We start from the raw sequence: 19889 nt of genomic DNA on the forward strand, positions 1-19889 counted from the left end.
ACATGTACACAGGCAGTGTCTGATCTATAAGCTTGAGCCAAAGTAAAGAACAAGAAGCCGGAAACACTGACCATGAAAATGAACATGAACATGTAATTCCTTGTTCATAAATTGTGTCGATTACAAGCTCGCAATGTTTTTACAAACTGACGATGCCAAATTAATAAAAACATATTGACATCACTAGAAAATTTACAAGCATCGAGAGGACTTTCCTCTGTTCGTCTAGAATAAAAGGACTTCGAAGTTAACAGTAACCTAAAAGATAACAAGTAGCCTAGAAATGGTTCAACGAAAGGCTAACAAAAGGCTGGAGGCAACAGTTCTGCCAAGTTACAACTTTCAATACACTTTCTACCTTATTAGCACAGTAACTTTCAGACACGCTGGTGCAGAGGGATTTGCCTTACATGGAAACATTGACGACCCAAATAGGCATGGAGCGGACAACTCTAACACAATTTATGTAGAACCACCAGCACAAGATAAGATGGATGTAATGTGACTCAAAAGTAGTTGAATGTGGCTACCAGGTGCTTTGATGGCTGAGCGGACAGTGCTGTGTAGTACTTCGCCAGTAAGGCAAATCAAAGGGATTGATAAACTACCATATTCTGGAAGTTTTATCATATTTCTGCACGAAGTAGCTTTGCCCGTGTAAGATACAAAGTCATTCCAAAGACAAGCATTTAGAACGGCCAGGTCAACTCTCCAGCATCACCAGGTGTAGCTTTGTCCTCCAAGAAATTATACAATTACCTACAGAGAAAACAAAACAAAATTCATAAGAAGCCATATCAGAAAATTTCTAAATAAAAACAACATTATTCATTATTAACAAGCATATCTAATATCTCCTTGATAGCACACGCTTCAAGTCCTGCAAAATTGGCCAATTTCAGATACATTCAGTCAAATAACCATAGCTAAAAACAATGTAGATGATGCAAACATATAAAACAAGTGAAATCCGGATTATTCCTTCGTAACCTGTACTAAACTAGGGAAAAGTAACCCAACAACAATCTATACTGCCTGCAATCGTAGCGAACAAGAACCAATAATATTACAGATCCAAATTAATACAAATAATTGCCTTTCGACGACATAAACATCATAAATGACAACAAATAAGAAATTGGCGATAAGGTTAATTGGAGTATGATAAAAGAAGTCAAAGCTAAATCATGACAAAAGTCGTACAAACGACCTGAAAGCACCCTGCGGCAAATAGAGCCAAAGTTCCTGACCAGTAAGGCTAGCAAGAATAAGAATTGAATCCAAGATTCTTAAGCAGTTAAACATACCCTGATCACCCCTAAATAACATTCTTTTAAAGTCAAGAGCTTATGGAGGAGTTAAATTGCAGTAAACAGGACTACAAATATAGATTGTCCCTACAGACGGGTAGGACACATTAGGTCCGCCACTTAAAGTACTCATCAAGTTCATCGTCCATATCCGTTCCACGAAATGAATATAGGGAAAAGTTTAAAAGGAACAAGATTAAGATAAGCAATAAGGGTCTTTCATTTATCTTATAAGTCTAGCTCATATCCATGCCATCTCCAACTTTGCTGCAGATCAGACTGGCAGTAGTGAAGGATCGCTCGAAGGGAGAAGGATGGAGCTGGGCATCCCGTCTGCGCTTAGAAGAGCAACTGTCTGCAGAAGAGTTCTCCGACTCGAGCTTCCTCCGGACCCCTCTCACAGCCTGTTCCTCTACTTGTGTAAGGGGGAAAATCTTTCGGCTTGCCCGGCAAAGGGAGCTATGGTTATCATACACAATCCTCTGATCACAGTTTTTGTCACAGATGTGAGTGGCTCCAGTTAGCTTGCAGAGGTACATATTCGCGCAGACGTGCTCGTTCTGACATTTCCAGTCACATTTGTGCACAGGATTTGACCCATCACGGCCCAAAATTGTCGACAGATAAACAACATTCGTTGGTCCTGCCACCACAGAATTGCCATCCACCTCCATTGCAACTGCGAATTGATGAGTTTCGGAACGTCAATTCAACAGATTCCACCAGCAAACATGGTCCCACGTAAACCTTGTTTGCATTTCTTAATGTTTAAGAATCAAGCTACTCAAAACATTTGTTTTAATTAAGGAAAAAAACATGGTACTATGTTAATTAAGGAAAAAAAAAACATGGTATTATGTACAAGATGACAGAAACACTAATCATGTTCCATATGAAGCCAACAATTCACTTTCTTCATCAGATCTGATGCATGTATCAACGTGGGATATAAAGTTACACAATTTAATTTACTGCCCCTAAAATTTACAGAAAAATGTATTTACTTTTTGCTTTACCCGATTAATCAATCATAAAACATAATTATACACAAGCAATTATCTCAAACAAAACTAATAAATTCCAGAAAAAATAGAAAACAAAGAAGAAAATGACTCACTTGCGCTGTTCTTCAACGCTAACCCAGCAACCCAGCAGCACCACCACCTACTCCTCACCTCTCTCTCTCTCTCTCTCTCTCTCAAAGACTCGGACTTTCTCTCTCGTTATCCAAAATGCCTAGCAAGCTAACAAAGAAATCGCGTGTGTGGGGGTTGGTATTTATAGAAAAAGTAGAGAGAAAAAGGGAGAGGAGAGAGAGAGAGAGAAAGTGGGGTGGAGTAGTTGACGTTGTAGTTACTGTAGAGAGAGGAGAGGACAAAAATCCAAAAACTCCAACCCAACTAACCCAAACTGATAAAGCGCCAAATTCCCAAATGAAATACGAGTGAAATTTCGGGTAAATTGCGGTTGAAATTCACTTCGTGCCCCTTTTTTTCCTGTTTAAAATGCGACCCAATTTCTCAAGTGGACTTGACTTTTCAAAGGGTTCACCTACAAAAGTGGATAATCCAAGCATATTATCTATTTTCTTTAAACAAATACTAGATCCGCCTTCTATTGTTGCATGATATTATAAATCAACGATATTGCAATACATGTCTCTTTTTATTGTCGATAATCGAAATACGTTACAAAATGAACTTCACATAAAAATGTGTCAAAATTATATAAAAAAGTAGTGACATTATCCGTCTCCTTTTATTATTATTGGTACTTGTATGGGCACACACAAAGTATGTGAGAAAATTTTTTATTTTTGTTTTTGAAATAGAAGGAGAGAGAAAGAGAGCGATAGAGAATGTGAAAGTGGGAAGCTTTTTTTTTATTTATTTTTAGTTAGAAATATGTTATGATTATATGTATGTGAGGCTTTGAAAACAAAAAAACAAAATTTAGTTGTATAAAATTACATTTCTGTCTCATATTTCTTATTCATATTCTGTTTTTAATTAGAATGTTAAATTGATATTTTCATAAAATTTTAATTGACAATAAATATTTTATTAATTAGTTGAGATATGACATAAAATAAAAAATACGAGATCCTGATCAGACCTAAGTATTTGATATTTTAAAATATAATCCAAAAATGTATATATATTTAAAAAAAATGTGAAGCTCGAGGTCGGAGTGTCATGAGTTTCCGGTCCCGCCTCCAACGGTCTTTCTCTTCTTCGTAACGACTCAAACGCTCTCCCTCTCTTTCTCCCTCTATGACTTTTTACACGAACCACCATTCGCCACGTCTGTTTCTCCCCGTCTTCCTCGCTGGGCTGTTCCTAACTCCCACGGGCCCAAATTCACAATTCCGGACCTCGGGCCCTCGAATCTTTTGCTTCTCCGGTGGTGGCGAACAATGCAGCTTGCGTTGCGGGAGATGCCCACCCGTCTGCCCGGCCCGCTTCTCACCCGATAGAACCGCTCACTAACTAGCCGGACTAGTACTAGTGGGGCCTTATCTGGAGGCATACTGAAAACCATGCCATTCGAACCGAACGCAACGCCTGTGTTCCAAATCAAAAGAAAAATGGGCCCGTTGGGAAGAAAGATGCAGTGTGGCCTGTAGAGCACATGTAACGAACAGTCGGGTTGCTCGCGCAGTGGATCTCTCTTTTGAGTTTAGGTTGTGGATCTTGACCCGAAAACCATTTTTCAACCCGGCTAGCTCCGTTGCTCTTGGCTCCTCACCCTATCTCCACTGTTTGCTACGGTTACGGTCTCTGAATCGCCACCCTTGCTCCTCCCTGCGCTCGGATATCAGTTTCAGACTCGAATTTTAGGTCTGCCTATATCTCTTCTGCGTAAAATTATTTAAATTTTGTTTAAATTCGTCACCTTTCTGAAGAATTGGTTTGGAAATTATTGGCTTTGACATTGACTGTGTTTTTTTCCCCCTCAATGTTTATTTTTAATCAAATTGATAAAAGTATGATACTTCAATTGATGTTAATCATGGTATAGTTGTTTCATGTGTATACTAATATGATTTCTGTGTATGTATTATCATGATTTAAATTCTTAAAATAAAGAGCGACTCGAGACAATAAAGTTCTCTGCTTTGTGAGTGGTTGGGGAATGTACGTAGCCTTGTTCTTGTTTTGGCAAAAAAGACTGTTTTAACGGCTCGAACCATGACCTTTTGTCACAAAGAAGCAACTATTCTGTGAAATTATGCAATTTCAGGATTCTGGAAAGAAAAAAAACCAGTAGTTTCTGTTTTGATAATTCTAAATTTTTTTAGGTTTCTACCATGTGTTTTCGATCTCTATCTTTCATATTCGATCATAAAGTTAATTGCTTGAACATATTTTCGCTGTGAAGGTACTTGTTTGTTGAATTTGAGATTGGAAAAAACAGTTTTAAGTTAGCTACTGAGCTTTTCGTATGATATTTTTGTCTAATATTCTTATTAGATTTCATATATCAGATGCGGTTTTGTTGTAAGCAGGTAAAGGATCATGGTGGGATTTAAGAACAGGTATATGGTAGTGGAGGTTATCTTGGATCCTAATAGAGAACTGGTGAGAAAAGATCCTGTTATCATTACCTCGTACAATGTCACGAAAGCTATCCGAGACAGCATTCTGGTAAATTTTGGGGAGTGCGGTCTGGCTTCGTCACTTGGATCATTCCAAGGTAAGTAGTATGCGCTCTTGCAGTTAATTTTCCGTAAAATGGCCTCTCTCAATTTCTCTGTGTAATTTTGTGCAGTCAAGTATGTGAATGACATTACGAGAATGTGTATCATTAGAGCTTCAAGGGATGAATATCAGAAAGTGTGGGCTGCAATTACCATGGTCAGGAGCATTGCAGATTGCCCGGTTCTATTTAATTTGTTGGACCTAAGCGGTGAGTTGAATTACAACAGATCAAGTCTTGTGGTTGGCTGATATTTTTCGAAAATGCACAATACCTTATTCATTTGACTCTTGAATTCAGTTACTGTGCTCGGTTAAGAGGTCACATTTAATCTCGTAGTGTTCGTTTTTTAAGCTAATCTGAAGTTACTGTCATCACAAAGACACAACATAGTTGTCTTCTTTCCCATCTGTTAAAGAAAGTTTAATACCAATGATTTCTTTCATTTTCTTTGTATCAGGAAGTATCAAAGCTTGTAAAGAAACCGCATTGAAGTGTGATGAATCAAAATTTGAACAGCACAAGCTGCTTGTTGGATCTAATCTGTCGGCTCAAGATACTCAAAAAATGCAGTACTATCTTGACAAGATCAAAGGCCTGGAGCACTAAGGTTCTACTCCATCTATGGTGACATTCCGTGTTCAAATGCCACTCCGATCAATCAGCTCTTCCGATCCAAAATTAATACAGTAGAAATTAACGTCGAGTTTAATTCATATAACCAAATGAGCACCAGATTACAGATATCACATAGCTACCGTAGTGGCATTTTTTAACTCCTCCTAGGCTTCTTCGCCTTGTGTAAATTTTGTCTATGCTGGTGAAGTAATAGAGGATGATAAGCTTTCGGCAGATACAACATCCATTCACTCTTTGAGGGATCAGGTTGAAGAGAAAAATGATTGAATGAATTTTTACTATAATTATACTTTAAATGGATGAAGCATATAGAATCGTGTTACTTGTCAAATAATTGTATAACTTAGTAAATGCTAAATCCGCTTCTAAATCGCTTATAATATTTTTCTTAATGCATGCAGACGTAAATTCTCATCTGCATTTTTCACATAAAGTATGAGCATATTTTCATTTCAACGAAGGAGGGACGAATGTTTATATGAAAATCCAAGCTAACTTGGCTAATTTTTTTAAAAAAAAGCTGTTAATTCGATTTTCTTGCATGTACAAATACAAATGATCAAAATGTAAGCACAAACTTGTATTTGTATCCTCCTCTACAAATCAATGAATCTCCAGTAAGAGAGGCCGTTACCATATCAAAGATAACCTAATCAAGAAAAAATTAATTAAAATACAAAAGATCAAGAATTTCTTGCACAACACGCATGTCCTCATGTCCTTTGTCTGTCTGTGTGTTTCTGATCACAATTGAAATATACGGTCTCTGCATTGCAAGAAGATTAAAAAGATTAAAGCTTTTCTTGACCTCCAAGAAATCAGCCAAATCGTCATCATCAACTAGGTCGTCTTTGTCGACTCAGAAAAGCCCGAAAAGAACCGAGAAGCCGAGGACGATCAGCCAAACAATGTGAACCAAAAGCAGCGCCTGAGCGGAGAGAGGGCCTGCAGAACCCCCACTGCCAACTTCACAAAACCCTAATTTTGCCACTTTGACACCGGCACACTGTGCCTCTTGGCACCCACACCAGTAGGTCACCCCGTCCACCCCACACACCGGGTCAGGTCTAAAGCAGTTTACCGGACACATGGGGCGGGACAAGGGTGACTCCAGTAGTGCGCTGCATCGATCCGCAGACGTGGCATCTGAGGGCAATCGGAGATTAATGATCGTTGATGATTCGTGGTCGGATTGAACTGTGGAAAAGGAACAGAAGACAAAGATTGGGAAGAGGCTTAGGAGGATGAGGGGGACAGGTACCGATTTCGCGAAATGGGCATCCATTAGATCAATCTACCCCGCAAAGGCGAGCTTTTTCCTTTTCTTTCGTAAAGCAGATGAATTCCGAAAGAAAAGCGAAGTCAAGCTCGCCTTTATATTTCGCAAAGAAAATGATCTTTGCCAAACCTTTCTTCCCAGAAAATCATCTCACCTCAGCTCCCCAAAAATCCTTGTCGATCTTCTTCTTGCTCCCTGAACCTTCCCCAAATTTGAGAGATTTGATTCTCCAAATCAGGTCAGGTTAGGTTTTGCGGTTTAATTATGAAGTTCCCGAATCTGAGTTTACCATGGGAATGTTCTTCCCTTTTGACTACTTACTCAATATATCCCCTCCATTTCTGGTATAATTAGGGAGATGGTTAGCTTAACTTCCAGTTTGATCCCTAATTTTTCGGTGTTTAATGAAGGGAACAAAGATCGGACGCGTAATGTGCCTCCTAAATTTGAGTTCGATTTGTGCATCTACGGTTTCGGTTTTGCTTATGATGGATTTGGACACTGAACGCTAATATCGGCCGGATTTTTGGGATAGCCATTGTCCCCGCTTCTTTTTACGTGTAATGATAGAGGATTTTGGCGCGTATGCCATTTCTTTTTACCAAATATACATTTTTTTTTCCTTTTTCCTTTTCCAAAAACTCAAATGAATTATGTTCTAAGAGATTTTAAGTTCGATAACTGATTATTACGATTGACATTGACGTATTGTGTGACTTAACCTAAGTTTTTATTTTTTAGTATAAATATGTCTCTATATTAACAAGAAACGAAGAAGACACACTGCCTTATGGATTGCTAATATTATGTTTATGTACGAGCTAAGTCAGCTAATTAGATAAGTGTATCCCTTTAATCAAACGATTATATTTGTAATACTAAATTAAGCACCAAGATCAATTATTCGTTTAACTAATTCTTAAATTTCTTATTCTTTTAATTAAACGGTCATATGTATATTTACAAATATTTTTAAAATATGATGAGACCAAATTTACACATTTATATCCTCAAGTATACATTATTCCGCTAAAGACAAAACATGTTTACATATTTTTATTAGAGATGCTATCATCGTTAGAACGAGCTCCAAGACATTTTTGTTACCGCGAGATATATATATATATATCATCTGATTAGAATGAAATTTAAAATGAGTACACTTGAAGACATTGTCCGCGAGTTTAACTCATTCGATCACCCTCAACTCAGCCATCCCATTAGCTTGGTCCGCAAGCAAACAATCATATATATATATATATATATATATCAACTCAGCCATCCCATTAGCTTGGTCCGCAAGCAAACAATCATATATATATATATATATATATATATATATTTCAAGTAACTTTCTTAATAATCTCAGTTTAGTAGTTAATTGTTTTTGTTTTTCTAGGCGTCGTTGATCTAAAATGTTGGAACAAGGGACACTTGGTGAAGGGGGCAGCCGCACAAAATTGGAAAACGACCAACGGTATTAACGAACTGGAAGACCACCATCCTCTAATTTCCCAGCAAGAAAATCGGAGGAGACAGAGAAATAGAGTTGTCGGGTTTGAAAAAGTCATGGAATATTTATACAGAAGAGAATGTTGGTACCAAATTGCAGGTAATTGCCAGGCTGATGACCAACGATTTCTCCTAAACATAAGACCCATCTTCCACTATATGAACCCTTTCTGTCCTAAAACATTTTCCCTCAGCCTCAAACACCCTCCTCTCCTTTGATAAATACCTAATTCAGGACCCCCGCGTCCAACTCCAGAGACTCGCTCACTCGTCCCATCGACCCAATCAAATCATGGGAGGCTGTGCGAGCAAGCCAAAGGAGTTCGACACCCCTCGCCCAGAGGCCCTCCCCAGCGAGACCACCAGCCCCAAGAAGGCTGATGGTCCTCAGGAGGGCGAGGCCACTACTACTAGCACCACTGCTACTACCACCGAGGCTGCAAAACAAGAGGAGACCACCAATGAAGCACCATTGATAGACCTCTCAAAGCCAAAGGAAGAGGAGGCTGAGGCTGCGGCCGCACCTGCTGTTGCGGCAGAGGCTGAGGTGGTAGCAACCAAGAAGCCAAAAGAGGAAGCGGAAGTTGCTGTCAAGCAACTAGCGGAGATCAATCTCGTTGAGGCTGTGAAGGAGACCAAGGAGAAAGAGCTGGTGGAGGAGCCTGCACCGAAGGCGAAAGAAGAGAAGCCAGCGGCGGATATCAAACCAAAGGCCACAGAGGAGGATGTAGCAAAGGCAGCAGCTCCTGTCGCCTCAGAGGACAAGGCTAAAGATGCACCTCTTGTCACTGTTTAATCGCATCGCACGCGCTTCCAATCCGGCTATGCATTAATTAATGTATCCCAAAAAACAAGAACCCTAAAGCCATGAGGTGTAACAACAGTGTTGACGATGGATATTGGCGCACTTTGTGTCTGATGAATTTTTGGGACTCCAAAAGTAGTGAAAATCCCGTATTTTATTTAATTTTTATGTACATGCCAGAATTATATATTGATCATGTACGTTTTAAGAATAAAATTTGTCACAGATAATGTAAATTACAACCGCCATTTCCTTTCTATGGAGAGTCGGATTCAAACTCAGGTGCAAGTGAGCAACTGACCTACGCCAATATTCATTCCCTTAGCCTTAGGTGCCCGTTTGAAAACTGGAGATCATTGAATTTCTAAGCATGACAGAAGCAGGCCTGTGCTTAGGAACGAATCATTCCAACATTTTTTCAAATCATGAACTTTGATAACTCAGTAAAATACTTGACAATTTGAACATGATACACTAATTTGTGAAGATTCGATTGTATGAACGTGTAATTAAAACAAATATTCGGATGGCTTATGACTAATTTGATCTGCTAATTAAATCATCATGATCACTTCTCTGAGGCTACAGTCTCAGCAACCTTCTCCTTGGTAAATTCCTCCACATCAGCCTTACCTTCATCCTTCACGGCCAGCAAGATCAGAACCACGAGCAGCGGATAACTCACGGTGTTGAGCGCGAAATTGGTAACCAATTGGGAGAGGAAGGATGCCTTGCGCGTGTCGACTTGCCAAGCAACTGCTGCCCCTGCACTCTGTATTCCCTTGTAGAATCCAACATACCTGTACAAAACATGCACAAAATTATGAGTTTTCAGCATCACACTTTGTTCTGTGACTGTAACTAAGGCCACATTTCGTGCGCAGGATTGGATAGGATTGTCCACGCCTGCGCACGACAAAATGCCTAAACGCACGAAGATCATTGAGAAATTAAAAACTTGAGAAGCAAGGAATATACAGTTACCTGCTTAGAATTTCAGAGTTATCAGCCAAGGCTCCAATGACCCAGTAAACCATGCTCTGGAACATGGCATCAAGCAGCCCAAAACTAAAATACAACACGAAGGGTCCTGCGAAAGCAGAGCCGGAGTCCTTAAAATCCAACTTCTCAGGCAAATCACTGCGAGAGTAGTTGAGCTGGTTGACAAGTCCGCCAATCCAAATTGTAGTCCCGAGAACACCAACCACTGAAATGCCCGCGAAGCCCCTCATCCTCCTGCTCTTGAAGCTGAAATCCATAACGTATCCAATCCCGACGGACCCCAACATTTGCGCTCCCCAGTACAACACATTGTTCAATCCTCTAGTCCTCAGATTAAACATAATTTGATTGACGTTGTTGAACTGGTAGGTGTAGAAAAAATTGCTCGACCAAGCAGCCGGGATTATAAGAAGCATTTGCCAATTTGTAAACAGCTTGGCAATCTCAATGGCCTCAGTCGTAACATCTGAGTACTGAATGTCCGTACATTTAGTCCCGTCGTCCCGGACAACTTTGCTGGCGGGCAGGATACCGAGGGATAAAAGAGTCCCAATGGACATGAAAATCATGAACCCAATGTAAGTTGCGTCGTTGACGGAAGCCGCTTCGCTCCGGTGGTAATTAAGGATGAAGGGAATTAGTCCACCGATGACGCCACCCATGCTGAAAATGCTCCAGAAAATCGAGACGTATGTCCCCTTTCGGTTCGGGGGAGGGTATGACGTCATGATGGCGCCTTGGCCGGCCCAGAGGAGGCCGGCGCCGATTCCGAGGATTGCTCCGGCGACAATAGCGAAAGCCTGGTGCTTGTGGTGGTTGTAGTAGAGGAAAGAGCCGGCGTAGAGGACGTAGGTGGAGCAGGCGGAGAGGAGAGTGAGGCGGGGGCCGCGGATATTGTAGATGCCGCCACCGAGGATGCCGAAGACGGCGAAGGTGGCATAGAGGGCGGTGGAGGCGTTGTTGGAGGCAGTCGGGTCGACCTGGCCTCCGCCGCCCATGCCAGCGAGGGCCATGAACATGCCAGGGCAGCAGAAACAGACCAATCCGATCAAACTCACTTGGACAAACGGCGAGTTGTACCTGAATTTCGACTGGGGCACCTCCGTGCCTCCCGATTCTTCCACTCCTTCGGAAACCATCGAATCCCAGATGATAAATTTTTCGACTTTACGTGATTTTGATTACAAAGTTCCTCCCTTTGAACGCCAAATGGAATTGGGATCCGAGATTTTTTAGAGCAATATTCTAAACTAATCTAATTTACGGGATTTTAGTGGAGAGTAGAAAGGATGAACTGACATATGTGGTTGTGGTTAGCAGATGGATTTAGCTCGGGACGAAATAGTCCGGGACTAATTGCAAGGGTCAAAACGGACAAGGACCCTTGGATTGGACAAAGAATGCATAACAAATGACATTTTCTGGAGTCCACGCTTTGTCTGGGCCTTCAGAGTCGAGCGGGGCGTGTGAGAATGATGCTGAGAAAAGTCGGATTATAAATCCTTAATCCCGACGGGACGGGATATGAATATGCATAAAAAAAATCACAGTTTCAAATTTTTAATCATTCGTTAGATTATGGGTGGAAGAGAATCTTTTATTTTAATTCCCAAGTGGGAATGGGCATATGAGTATATGTCAAATGCCAAACTGTCCTTGATTCATGGTCCAAGAAAAGAGAGACAAAAGTGTGAAGATCCAAAACAACTTTGATGGTGTGAGCGTTAAAGAAATAAAGACGCACGGATAAAATATTACGTATAATTCTATTTTATTGGTGTATCATGCTATGTTTTTGATAATTGAAAAATCTCTTCATAATAACGATGTATTATTTATTATGAAGAGCATGATTTGAAGTTGGGTAAAAAATGGAAACAATATCTTAACCAACTTAAACTCACGTCTGCAACGTATAATCTTCTATTTTCCGAAACATCAAATAATTCAGTAATTAATTAAACTTGGTTTGTCTAATATGATTATGCAGGCATAGATAACCAAGTAATTGTATATTCCTTCCCAAGCGCGAGGGAGAAATTTTAATAAATTAAGAGTAGCTATGTTGTTTTCAACTTGTTTGGCATACTTCACAGAAAAGTCTAAATTTGCTGCTGACATTGACAAACCCATCAAACGCAAACGCAGCAAGTGATGTTGAAGCATTTGGCATTATTAGCTCAGTAAACAGCAGGGCGGCTGGCTGCAATTCCTGATCGACCAAAAACTCATTTCAATACGTTCTGTGAATTTTTCGGTCTATAAAAAGTAGATTATTATGATGAAATCACTAATTAGTTTCATTTTGAAGAAAATAAAAGGAATAAAAACTCATTTCAATAGGAAGTTATTGAGCTTTCTTGAGAAGAAGATTATTGTTTTTGTTGGTTTGTGGAAAAAAAAAAAAAACATTCGACAATTGTAAACTTGGTCTCCCAAATGAATGAGTTTTTGTTAAATAAGTTCATTACTCAAGCAACTTTTATAATCTTGTTCAGAGTTCAATTATTACTGTTGTGCGACTGACTTAAGATACAAACACAATATCATGATGACTTAAATGTTTACATACGCCGAGAGTATTACTGTATTAATATTTCAAAATAATCATACAAATTTTAATAAGATGTGATTGACTTTTCATCAGTGCTTATGGTGGTCCAAGAACGGACCACCAGCAATAGGGTTGTGGAAAGGATACAGGGATGACGCACGTTTCAAGATTATAGACTTTGGCTGTACACCATTTTCTACTATAGTTTTGGGAAGTAGATCCTAATATGCAACAAGATCCAACGAACACATAAAGTATCAAATCGAAATCTGGGACGAGGTATCCGAAAGTCAAACACATTATTGCTCCACGATTACGACCCTTCCTTACTAAAAGACGTTTAACAATATGACGAAAACCCGTCAAGATAATCCGAAGCAATGCTCGAGCCCTGTCGAGGCCCCTTCAAGTGGCACTCGGACCCCCACCGAGGCCTCTTAAGCACTGCTTGAGTGGTTAAAACTCCAGAAGGCTTTTAACATGTCATAAAAACATAGATTAGGATTTAGACAGCCCAATCCAGTCACCTACCAGCAAATACACACCACAAGTAAGGCAGCCTTCGAAATTTAACGGGCCAAAGGAAACCTGATCTACTGCTCATATTAAGTGGACATGTCTTACCTTCTGGCTAAAACAACAACAAAGGCATCCAACGATGAAAAATGTCTGGTGTGAAAGGACCCAGTAACTGGTTGAATTGGCAAACAACTGAGAGAAGTCAAACTCTGTGCCGGAGAGGGCGTTGAACATGCCAGAGCAGCAGAAACAGACCGATCCAATGAGACTCACTTGAACAAAAGGCGAGTTGTACCTGAATTTCGATTGGAGCACCTTCGTGCCTCCCGATTCTTCCACTCCTTCGACACCCATATCCTAGATATAAATTTAACGACTTTTTGAGAATTTGGGAATTCGGCTTTTTTTTCCATTATTCTAAACTAATCTAATTTACTAGAAGCGGGATTTGAGTGGAGAGTGGAAAGCAATAAAATTAAAGGATTTTAACAAAAAGTTTCTGGTATTGTTTATTTTAACAAAAAAATCATATTTTTATTCTAAAAAGTCAATCATGATATTATTCACTTCGCTATTTATTTTATCTTTATCGTTAAAACTCAAAGTTTTCAATTTATTTTCATTAGTTTTTCTATAAAATTACGGATAAAGAGTGATGAACTGACATGTGGCTGTGATTAGCCGATGGATTTAGCTCGGGATGATATTTGTCCGGGACTAATTGCAAGGGTCAAATCGGATTATAAAACCTTTATCCCGGCGGGACGGGATTTGAATATCCATAAAAAATAATATCTTACTTCAATTTGAATTCAGGGATTCGGTATCATTTGTTAGAATCCTACATAGGTGGAAAGGAATCTTGTATTGTTAATCCCCATGTGGGAAAAACTATACGTCCATGCCACATAGTCCTTGATTCATGGTGTAAGAAAAGAGAGACAAAGTATGAAGAACAAAAACAACTTAGATGGTACAAGTGCTACTAAAATAAAGACACTAGCTAGAAATTTTTTAGAGTGACAGAAACATGGTTCGGTACATCAAATGTAATTTTTTTTTTTTTTTTAAGTTTCTAACTAATTGTGTTATTGCACTTATATTTAGTGTATTAGTGTTCCCAACATACAAAAAAATCTCTTTACAAAAGCGGTGTATTCTTTATTATTAAGAGCATGACTCGAAGTTGGGTAAAAAGTGGAAACAATATCGTAACTAACTTAAGCTCCACATCAGCAACGTATAATCCTAGTCTCTTGTTTTTCATAACATCAAATGATTCAATAATTAATTAAACTTCGTTTATGTCTAATTTACAAGCCCAAATAATCAAGTAAGAATAATGTTAGGACGACTAAATTTTTAAACCAAATATCTTCCTAGCATTACCCATCGAATAATTGTATTTTTTTTCCCCAAGCCTAAGGGAGTAATTGTTAAGTAAGAGTGGCTTGTTGTTTTGAACTTGTTTGGCGTATAGCACAGAAAAGTCTGAATTTGATGTTGATATAACCGGACTGAGATCACCTCTGGATCCCACTGTACGGAGTCAACTGACCAAAGATCTCATCCTTCTATTTTTTATTATGTAGCCAAGAATCAATTTAAATATAAAAAATTAAAAAATTAAAAAAAAATCATGCAAAACACGGCAAGATGATCGTCTGGTCAGTTGGTTCCGCAAGCTAGGATCCGGAGGCAATCCCAATCCGACGTAACCTTCAAACGCAAACGCACATGCCAGATGGTGATGTTAAACACCATTTTCTACTGTAGTTTGTGGAAGTAGATGCTAATCTACCACAAGATCCGACAAAGACATCAAGTATCGAGTCGAAATCGAGGACCACGTACGTGAAAGTTAAAACACAAATGCTTGAGCCCTCTCGATGCCCTCAAGCGGCACTTAAACCCCCACGAGGCCCCTCTCAAGAACCACTCAAGTGTCGCTTTGAGTGATTAAAGATTTGTTTGAAAGTGTTTTTGAAATGACTGAAACTGTTTTTGGTAAAAATATTTTTGAAACCAATTCTTAGTATAAATCAAGTGGATCTTAGAAAAACGTCTAAGTACTTCTTACAAAAAATATATATTTGGTGTTGCTCCAAAAAGTACCTAAGTGCTTTTGTAACGCATCAATTTGTACCGAAAATAATTTCAATAATTTTAAAACATTTTCAAAATTCAGCTATGCATTAATTAATGTATCCCAAAAAACAAGAACCCTAAAGCCATGAGGTGCAACAACAGTGTTGACGATGGATATTGGCGCACTTTGTGTCTGATCAATTTTTGTGACTCCAAAAGTAGTGAAAATCCTGTATTTTATTTAATTTATACGTACATGCCATAATTATATATTGATCATGTACGTTTTAAGAATAATATTTGTCACAGATAATGTTAATTACAACCGCCATTTCCTTTCTATGGAGAGTCGGATTTAAACTCAGGTGCAAGTGAGCAACTGACCTACGCCAATATTCATTCCCTTAGCCTTAGGTGCCCGTTTGAAAACTGGAGATCATTGAATTTCTAAGCATGACAGAAGCAGGCCTGTGCTCAGGAATGAATCATTCCAACATTTTTTCAAATCATGAACTTTGATAACTCAGTAAAATACTTGACAATTTGAACATGATACACTAATTTGTGAAGATTCGATTGTATGAACGTGTAATTAAAACAAATATTCGGATGGCTTATGACTAATTTGATCTGCTAATTAAATCATCATGATCACTTCTCTGAGGCTACAGTCTCAGCAACCTTCTCCTTGGTAAATTCCTCCACATCAGCCATACCTTCATCCTTCACGGCCAGCAAGATCAGAACCACGAGCAGCGGATAACTCACGGTGTTGAGCGCGAAATTGGTAACCAATTGGGAGAGGAAGGATGCCTTGCGCGTGTCGACTTGCCAAGCAACTGCTGCCCCTGCACTCTGTATTCCCTTGTAGAATCCAACATACCTGTACAAAACATGCACAAAATTATGAGTTTTGAGCATCACACTTTGTTCTGTGACTGTAACTAAGGCCACATTTCGTGCGCAGGATTAGATAGGATTGTCCATGCCTGCGCACGAAAAAATGCCTAAACGCACGAAGATCATTGAGAAACTAAAAACTTGAGAAGCAAGGAATATCCTGTTACCTGCTTAGAATTTCAGAGTTATCAGCCAAGGCTCCAATGACCCAGTAAACCATGCTCTGGAACATGGCATCAAGCAGCCCAAAACTAAAATACAACACGAACGGTCCTGCGAAAGCAGAGCCAGAGTCCTTAAAATCCAATTTCTCAGGCAAATCACTGCGAGAGTAGTTGAGCTGGTTGACAAGTCCGCCAATCCAAATTGTAGTCCCGAGAACACCAACCACTGAAATGCCTGCGAAACCCCTCATCCTCCTGCTCTTGAAGCTGAAATCCATAACGTATCCAATCCCGACGGACCCCAACATTTGCGCTCCCCAGTAGAACACATTGTTCAATCCTCTAGTCCTCAGATTAAACATAATTTGATTGACGTTGTTGAACTGGTACGTGTAGAAAAAATTGCTCGACCAAGCAGCCGGGATTATAAGAAGCATTTGCCAATTTGTAAACAGCTTGGCAATCTCAATGGCCTCAGTCGTAACATCTGAGTACTGAATGTCCGTACATTTAGTCCCGTCGTCCCGGACAACTTTGCTGGGGGGCAGGATACCGAGGGATAAAAGAGTCCCAATGGACATGAAAATCATGAACCCAATGTAAGTTGCGTCGTTGACGGAAGCCGCTTCGCTCCGGTGGTAATTAAGGATGAAGGGAATTAGTCCACCGATGACGCCACCCATGTTGAAAATGCTCCAGAAAATCGAGATGTATGTCCCCTTTCGGTTCGGGGGAGGGTATGACGTCATGATGGCGCCTTGGCCGGCCCAGAGGAGGCCGGCGCCGATTCCGAGGATTGCTCCGGCGACAATAGCGAAAGCCTGGTGCTTGTGGTGGTTGTAGTAGAGGAAAGAGCCGGCGTAGAGGACGTAGGTGGAGCAGGCGGAGAGGAGAGTGAGGCGGGGGCCGAGGATATTGTAGATGCCGCCACCGAGGATGCCGAAGACGGCGAAGGTGGTATAGAGGGCGGTGGAGGCGTTGTTGGAGGCAGTCGGGTCGACCTGGCCTCCGCCGCCCATGCCAGAGAGGGCGTTGAACATGCCAGGGCAGCAGAAACAGACCAATCCGATCAAACTCACTTGGACAAACGGCGAGTTGTACCTGAATTTCGACTGGGGCACCTCCGTGCCTCCCGATTCTTCCACTCCTTCGGAAACCATCGAATCCCAGATGATAAATTTTACGACTTTATGTGATTTTGATTACAAAGTTCCTCCCTTTGAACGCCAAATGGAATTGGGATCCGAGATTTTTAAGAGCAATATTCTAAACTAATCTAATTTACGGGATTTGAGTGGAGAGTAGAAAGGATGAACTTACATATGTGGTTGTGGTTAGCAGATGGATTTAGCTCGCGACGAATAGTCCGGGACTAATTGCAAGGGTCAAAACGGACAAGGACCCTTGGATTGGACAAAGAATGCATTACAAATGACATTTTCTGGAGTCCACGCTTTGTCTGGGCTTTCAGAGTCCAGCGGGGCGTGTGAGAATGATGCTGAGAAAAGTCGGATTATAAATCCTTAATCCCGACGGGACGGGATATGAATATGCATAAAAAAATCACAGTTTCAAATTTTTAATCATTCGTTAGATTATGGGTGGAAGAGAATCTTGTATTTTAATTCCCAAGTGGGAATGGGCATATGAGTATATGTCAATGCCAAACTGTCCTTGATTCATGGTCCAAGAAAAGAGAGACAAAAGTGTGAAGATCCAAAACAACTTTGATGATGTGAGCGTGAAAGAAATAAAGACGTACGGATAACATATTACGTATAATTCTATTTTATTGGTGTGTCAGGCCATGTTTCCGATAATTGAAAATTTTCTCCATAATAACGATGTATTATTTATTATTAAGAGCATGATTCGAAGTTGGGTAAAAAACGAGAACAATATCTTAACCAACTTAAACTCACGTCTGCAACGTATAATCTTCTATTTTCCGAAACATCAAATAATTCAGTAATTAATTAAACTTGGTTTGTCTAATATGATTATGCAGGCATAGATAATCAAGTAATTGTATATTCCTTCCCAAGCGCGAGGGAGAAATTTTAATAAATTAAGAGTGGCTATGTTGTTTTCAACTTGTTTGGCATACTTCACAGAAAAGTCTAAATTTGCTGCTGACATTGACAAACCCATCAAACGCAAACGCAGCAAGTGATGTTGAAGCATTTGGCATTATTAGCTCGGTAAACGGCAGGGCGGCTGGCTGCAATTCCTGATCGACCAAAAACTCATTTCAATACGTTCTGTGAATTTTTCCGTCTATAGAAAGTAGATTATTATGATGAAATCACTAATTAGTTTCATTTGGAAGAAAATAAAAGGAATAAAAACTCATTTCAATTGGAAGTTATTGAGCGTTCTTGAGAAGAAGATTATTGTTTTTGTTGGTTTGTGGAAAAAAAAAAAAACATTCGACAATTGTAAACTTGGTCTCCCAAATGAATGAGTTTTTGTTAAATAAGTTCATTACTCAAGCAACTTTTATAATCTTGTTCAGAGTTCAATTATTACTGTTGTGCGACTGACTTAAGATACAAACACAATATCATGATGACTTAAATGTTTACATACGCCGAGAGTATTACTGTATTAATATTCCAAAATAATCATACAAATTTTAACAAGACGTGATTGACTTTTCATCAGTGCTTATGGTGGTCGAAGAACGGACCACCAGCAATAGGGTTGTGGAAAGGATACAGGGATGACGCACGTTTCAAGATTATAGACTTTGGCTGTACACCATTTTCTACTATAGTTTTGGGAAGTAGATCCTAATCTGCAACAAGATCCAACGAACACATAAAGTATCAAATCAAAATCTGGGACGAGGTATCCGAAAATCAAACACATTATTGCTCCACGATTACGACCCTTCCTTACTAAAAGACGTTTAACAATATGACGAAAACCCGTCAAGATAATCCGAAGCAATGCTCGAGCCCTGTCGAGGCCCCTTCAAGTGGCACTCGGACCCCCACCGAGGCCTCTCAAGCACTGCTCGAGCGTTGCTCGAGTGGTTAAAACTCCAGAAGGCTTTTAACATGTCATAAAAACATAGATTAGGATTTAGACAGCCCAATCCAGTCACCTACCAGCAAATACACACCACAAGTAAGGCGGCCTCCGAAATTTAACGGGCCAAAGGAAACCTGATCTACTGCTCATATTAAGTGGACATGTCTTACCTTCTGGCTAAAACAACAACAAAAGCATCCAACGATGAAAAATGTCTGGTGTGAAAGGACCCAGTAACTGGTTGAATTGGCAAACAACTAAGAGAAGTCAAACTCTGTGCTCCTTTCTTGCGGTTCTGAAGTGAAAACCATGATTCCTTTGCGTTATTTTGATTCTTTGATTCCTCGATCATTCGAACACCATGATCAAATCCTTCCGAGGA

At 39.8% G+C, this 19889-nt stretch overlaps 6 protein-coding genes across 6 annotated transcripts; 2 read left to right on the top strand and 4 right to left on the bottom strand.

The window, feature by feature from the left end:
• Window positions 1-67: 67 nt before the first annotated feature.
• On the bottom strand, window positions 68-2590 carry LOC137720011 (uncharacterized). The gene is made up of 2 exons (XM_068459000.1): window positions 2428-2590; window positions 68-1989 (listed from the first exon to the last, which is right to left on the bottom strand). The coding sequence occupies exon 2, from the start codon at window positions 1982-1984 to the stop codon at window positions 1547-1549; it is 438 nt and encodes a 145-aa protein (XP_068315101.1). The 5' UTR covers window positions 1985-1989; window positions 2428-2590; the 3' UTR covers window positions 68-1546.
• Window positions 2591-3819: 1229 nt separating this feature from the next.
• On the top strand, window positions 3820-5948 carry LOC137719430 (probable ribonuclease P/MRP protein subunit POP5). Its single transcript, XM_068458468.1, has 4 exons — window positions 3820-4150; window positions 4819-5006; window positions 5082-5219; window positions 5470-5948. The coding sequence occupies exons 2-4, from the start codon at window positions 4829-4831 to the stop codon at window positions 5616-5618; spliced, it is 465 nt and encodes a 154-aa protein (XP_068314569.1). The 5' UTR covers window positions 3820-4150; window positions 4819-4828; the 3' UTR covers window positions 5619-5948.
• A 559-nt stretch (window positions 5949-6507) lies between these two features.
• On the bottom strand, window positions 6508-6933 carry LOC137721026 (uncharacterized). The gene has a single exon (XM_068460150.1). The coding sequence runs from the start codon at window positions 6931-6933 to the stop codon at window positions 6508-6510; it is 426 nt and encodes a 141-aa protein (XP_068316251.1).
• Window positions 6934-8731: 1798 nt separating this feature from the next.
• On the top strand, window positions 8732-9235 carry LOC137721028 (cytosolic calcium-binding protein 1-like). Its single transcript, XM_068460151.1, has one exon. It carries the CDS (start codon window positions 8732-8734, stop codon window positions 9233-9235), a length of 504 nt encoding a protein of 167 aa, XP_068316252.1.
• A 476-nt stretch (window positions 9236-9711) lies between these two features.
• LOC137720255 (UNC93-like protein 1) lies at window positions 9712-11514 on the bottom strand. The gene is made up of 2 exons (XM_068459297.1): window positions 10229-11514; window positions 9712-10044 (listed from the first exon to the last, which is right to left on the bottom strand). The coding sequence occupies exons 1-2, from the start codon at window positions 11383-11385 to the stop codon at window positions 9813-9815; spliced, it is 1389 nt and encodes a 462-aa protein (XP_068315398.1). The 5' UTR covers window positions 11386-11514; the 3' UTR covers window positions 9712-9812.
• A 4269-nt stretch (window positions 11515-15783) lies between these two features.
• On the bottom strand, window positions 15784-18090 carry LOC137720538 (UNC93-like protein 1). The gene is made up of 2 exons (XM_068459622.1): window positions 16475-18090; window positions 15784-16290 (listed from the first exon to the last, which is right to left on the bottom strand). Exons 1-2 carry the CDS (start codon window positions 17629-17631, stop codon window positions 16059-16061), a joined length of 1389 nt encoding a protein of 462 aa, XP_068315723.1. The 5' UTR covers window positions 17632-18090; the 3' UTR covers window positions 15784-16058.
• Window positions 18091-19889: the final 1799 nt, after the last annotated feature.

Source organism: Pyrus communis, chromosome 16 (assembly GCF_963583255.1).
Source record: "Pyrus communis chromosome 16, drPyrComm1.1, whole genome shotgun sequence".
Lineage (NCBI taxonomy): Eukaryota > Viridiplantae > Streptophyta > Magnoliopsida > Rosales > Rosaceae > Pyrus > Pyrus communis.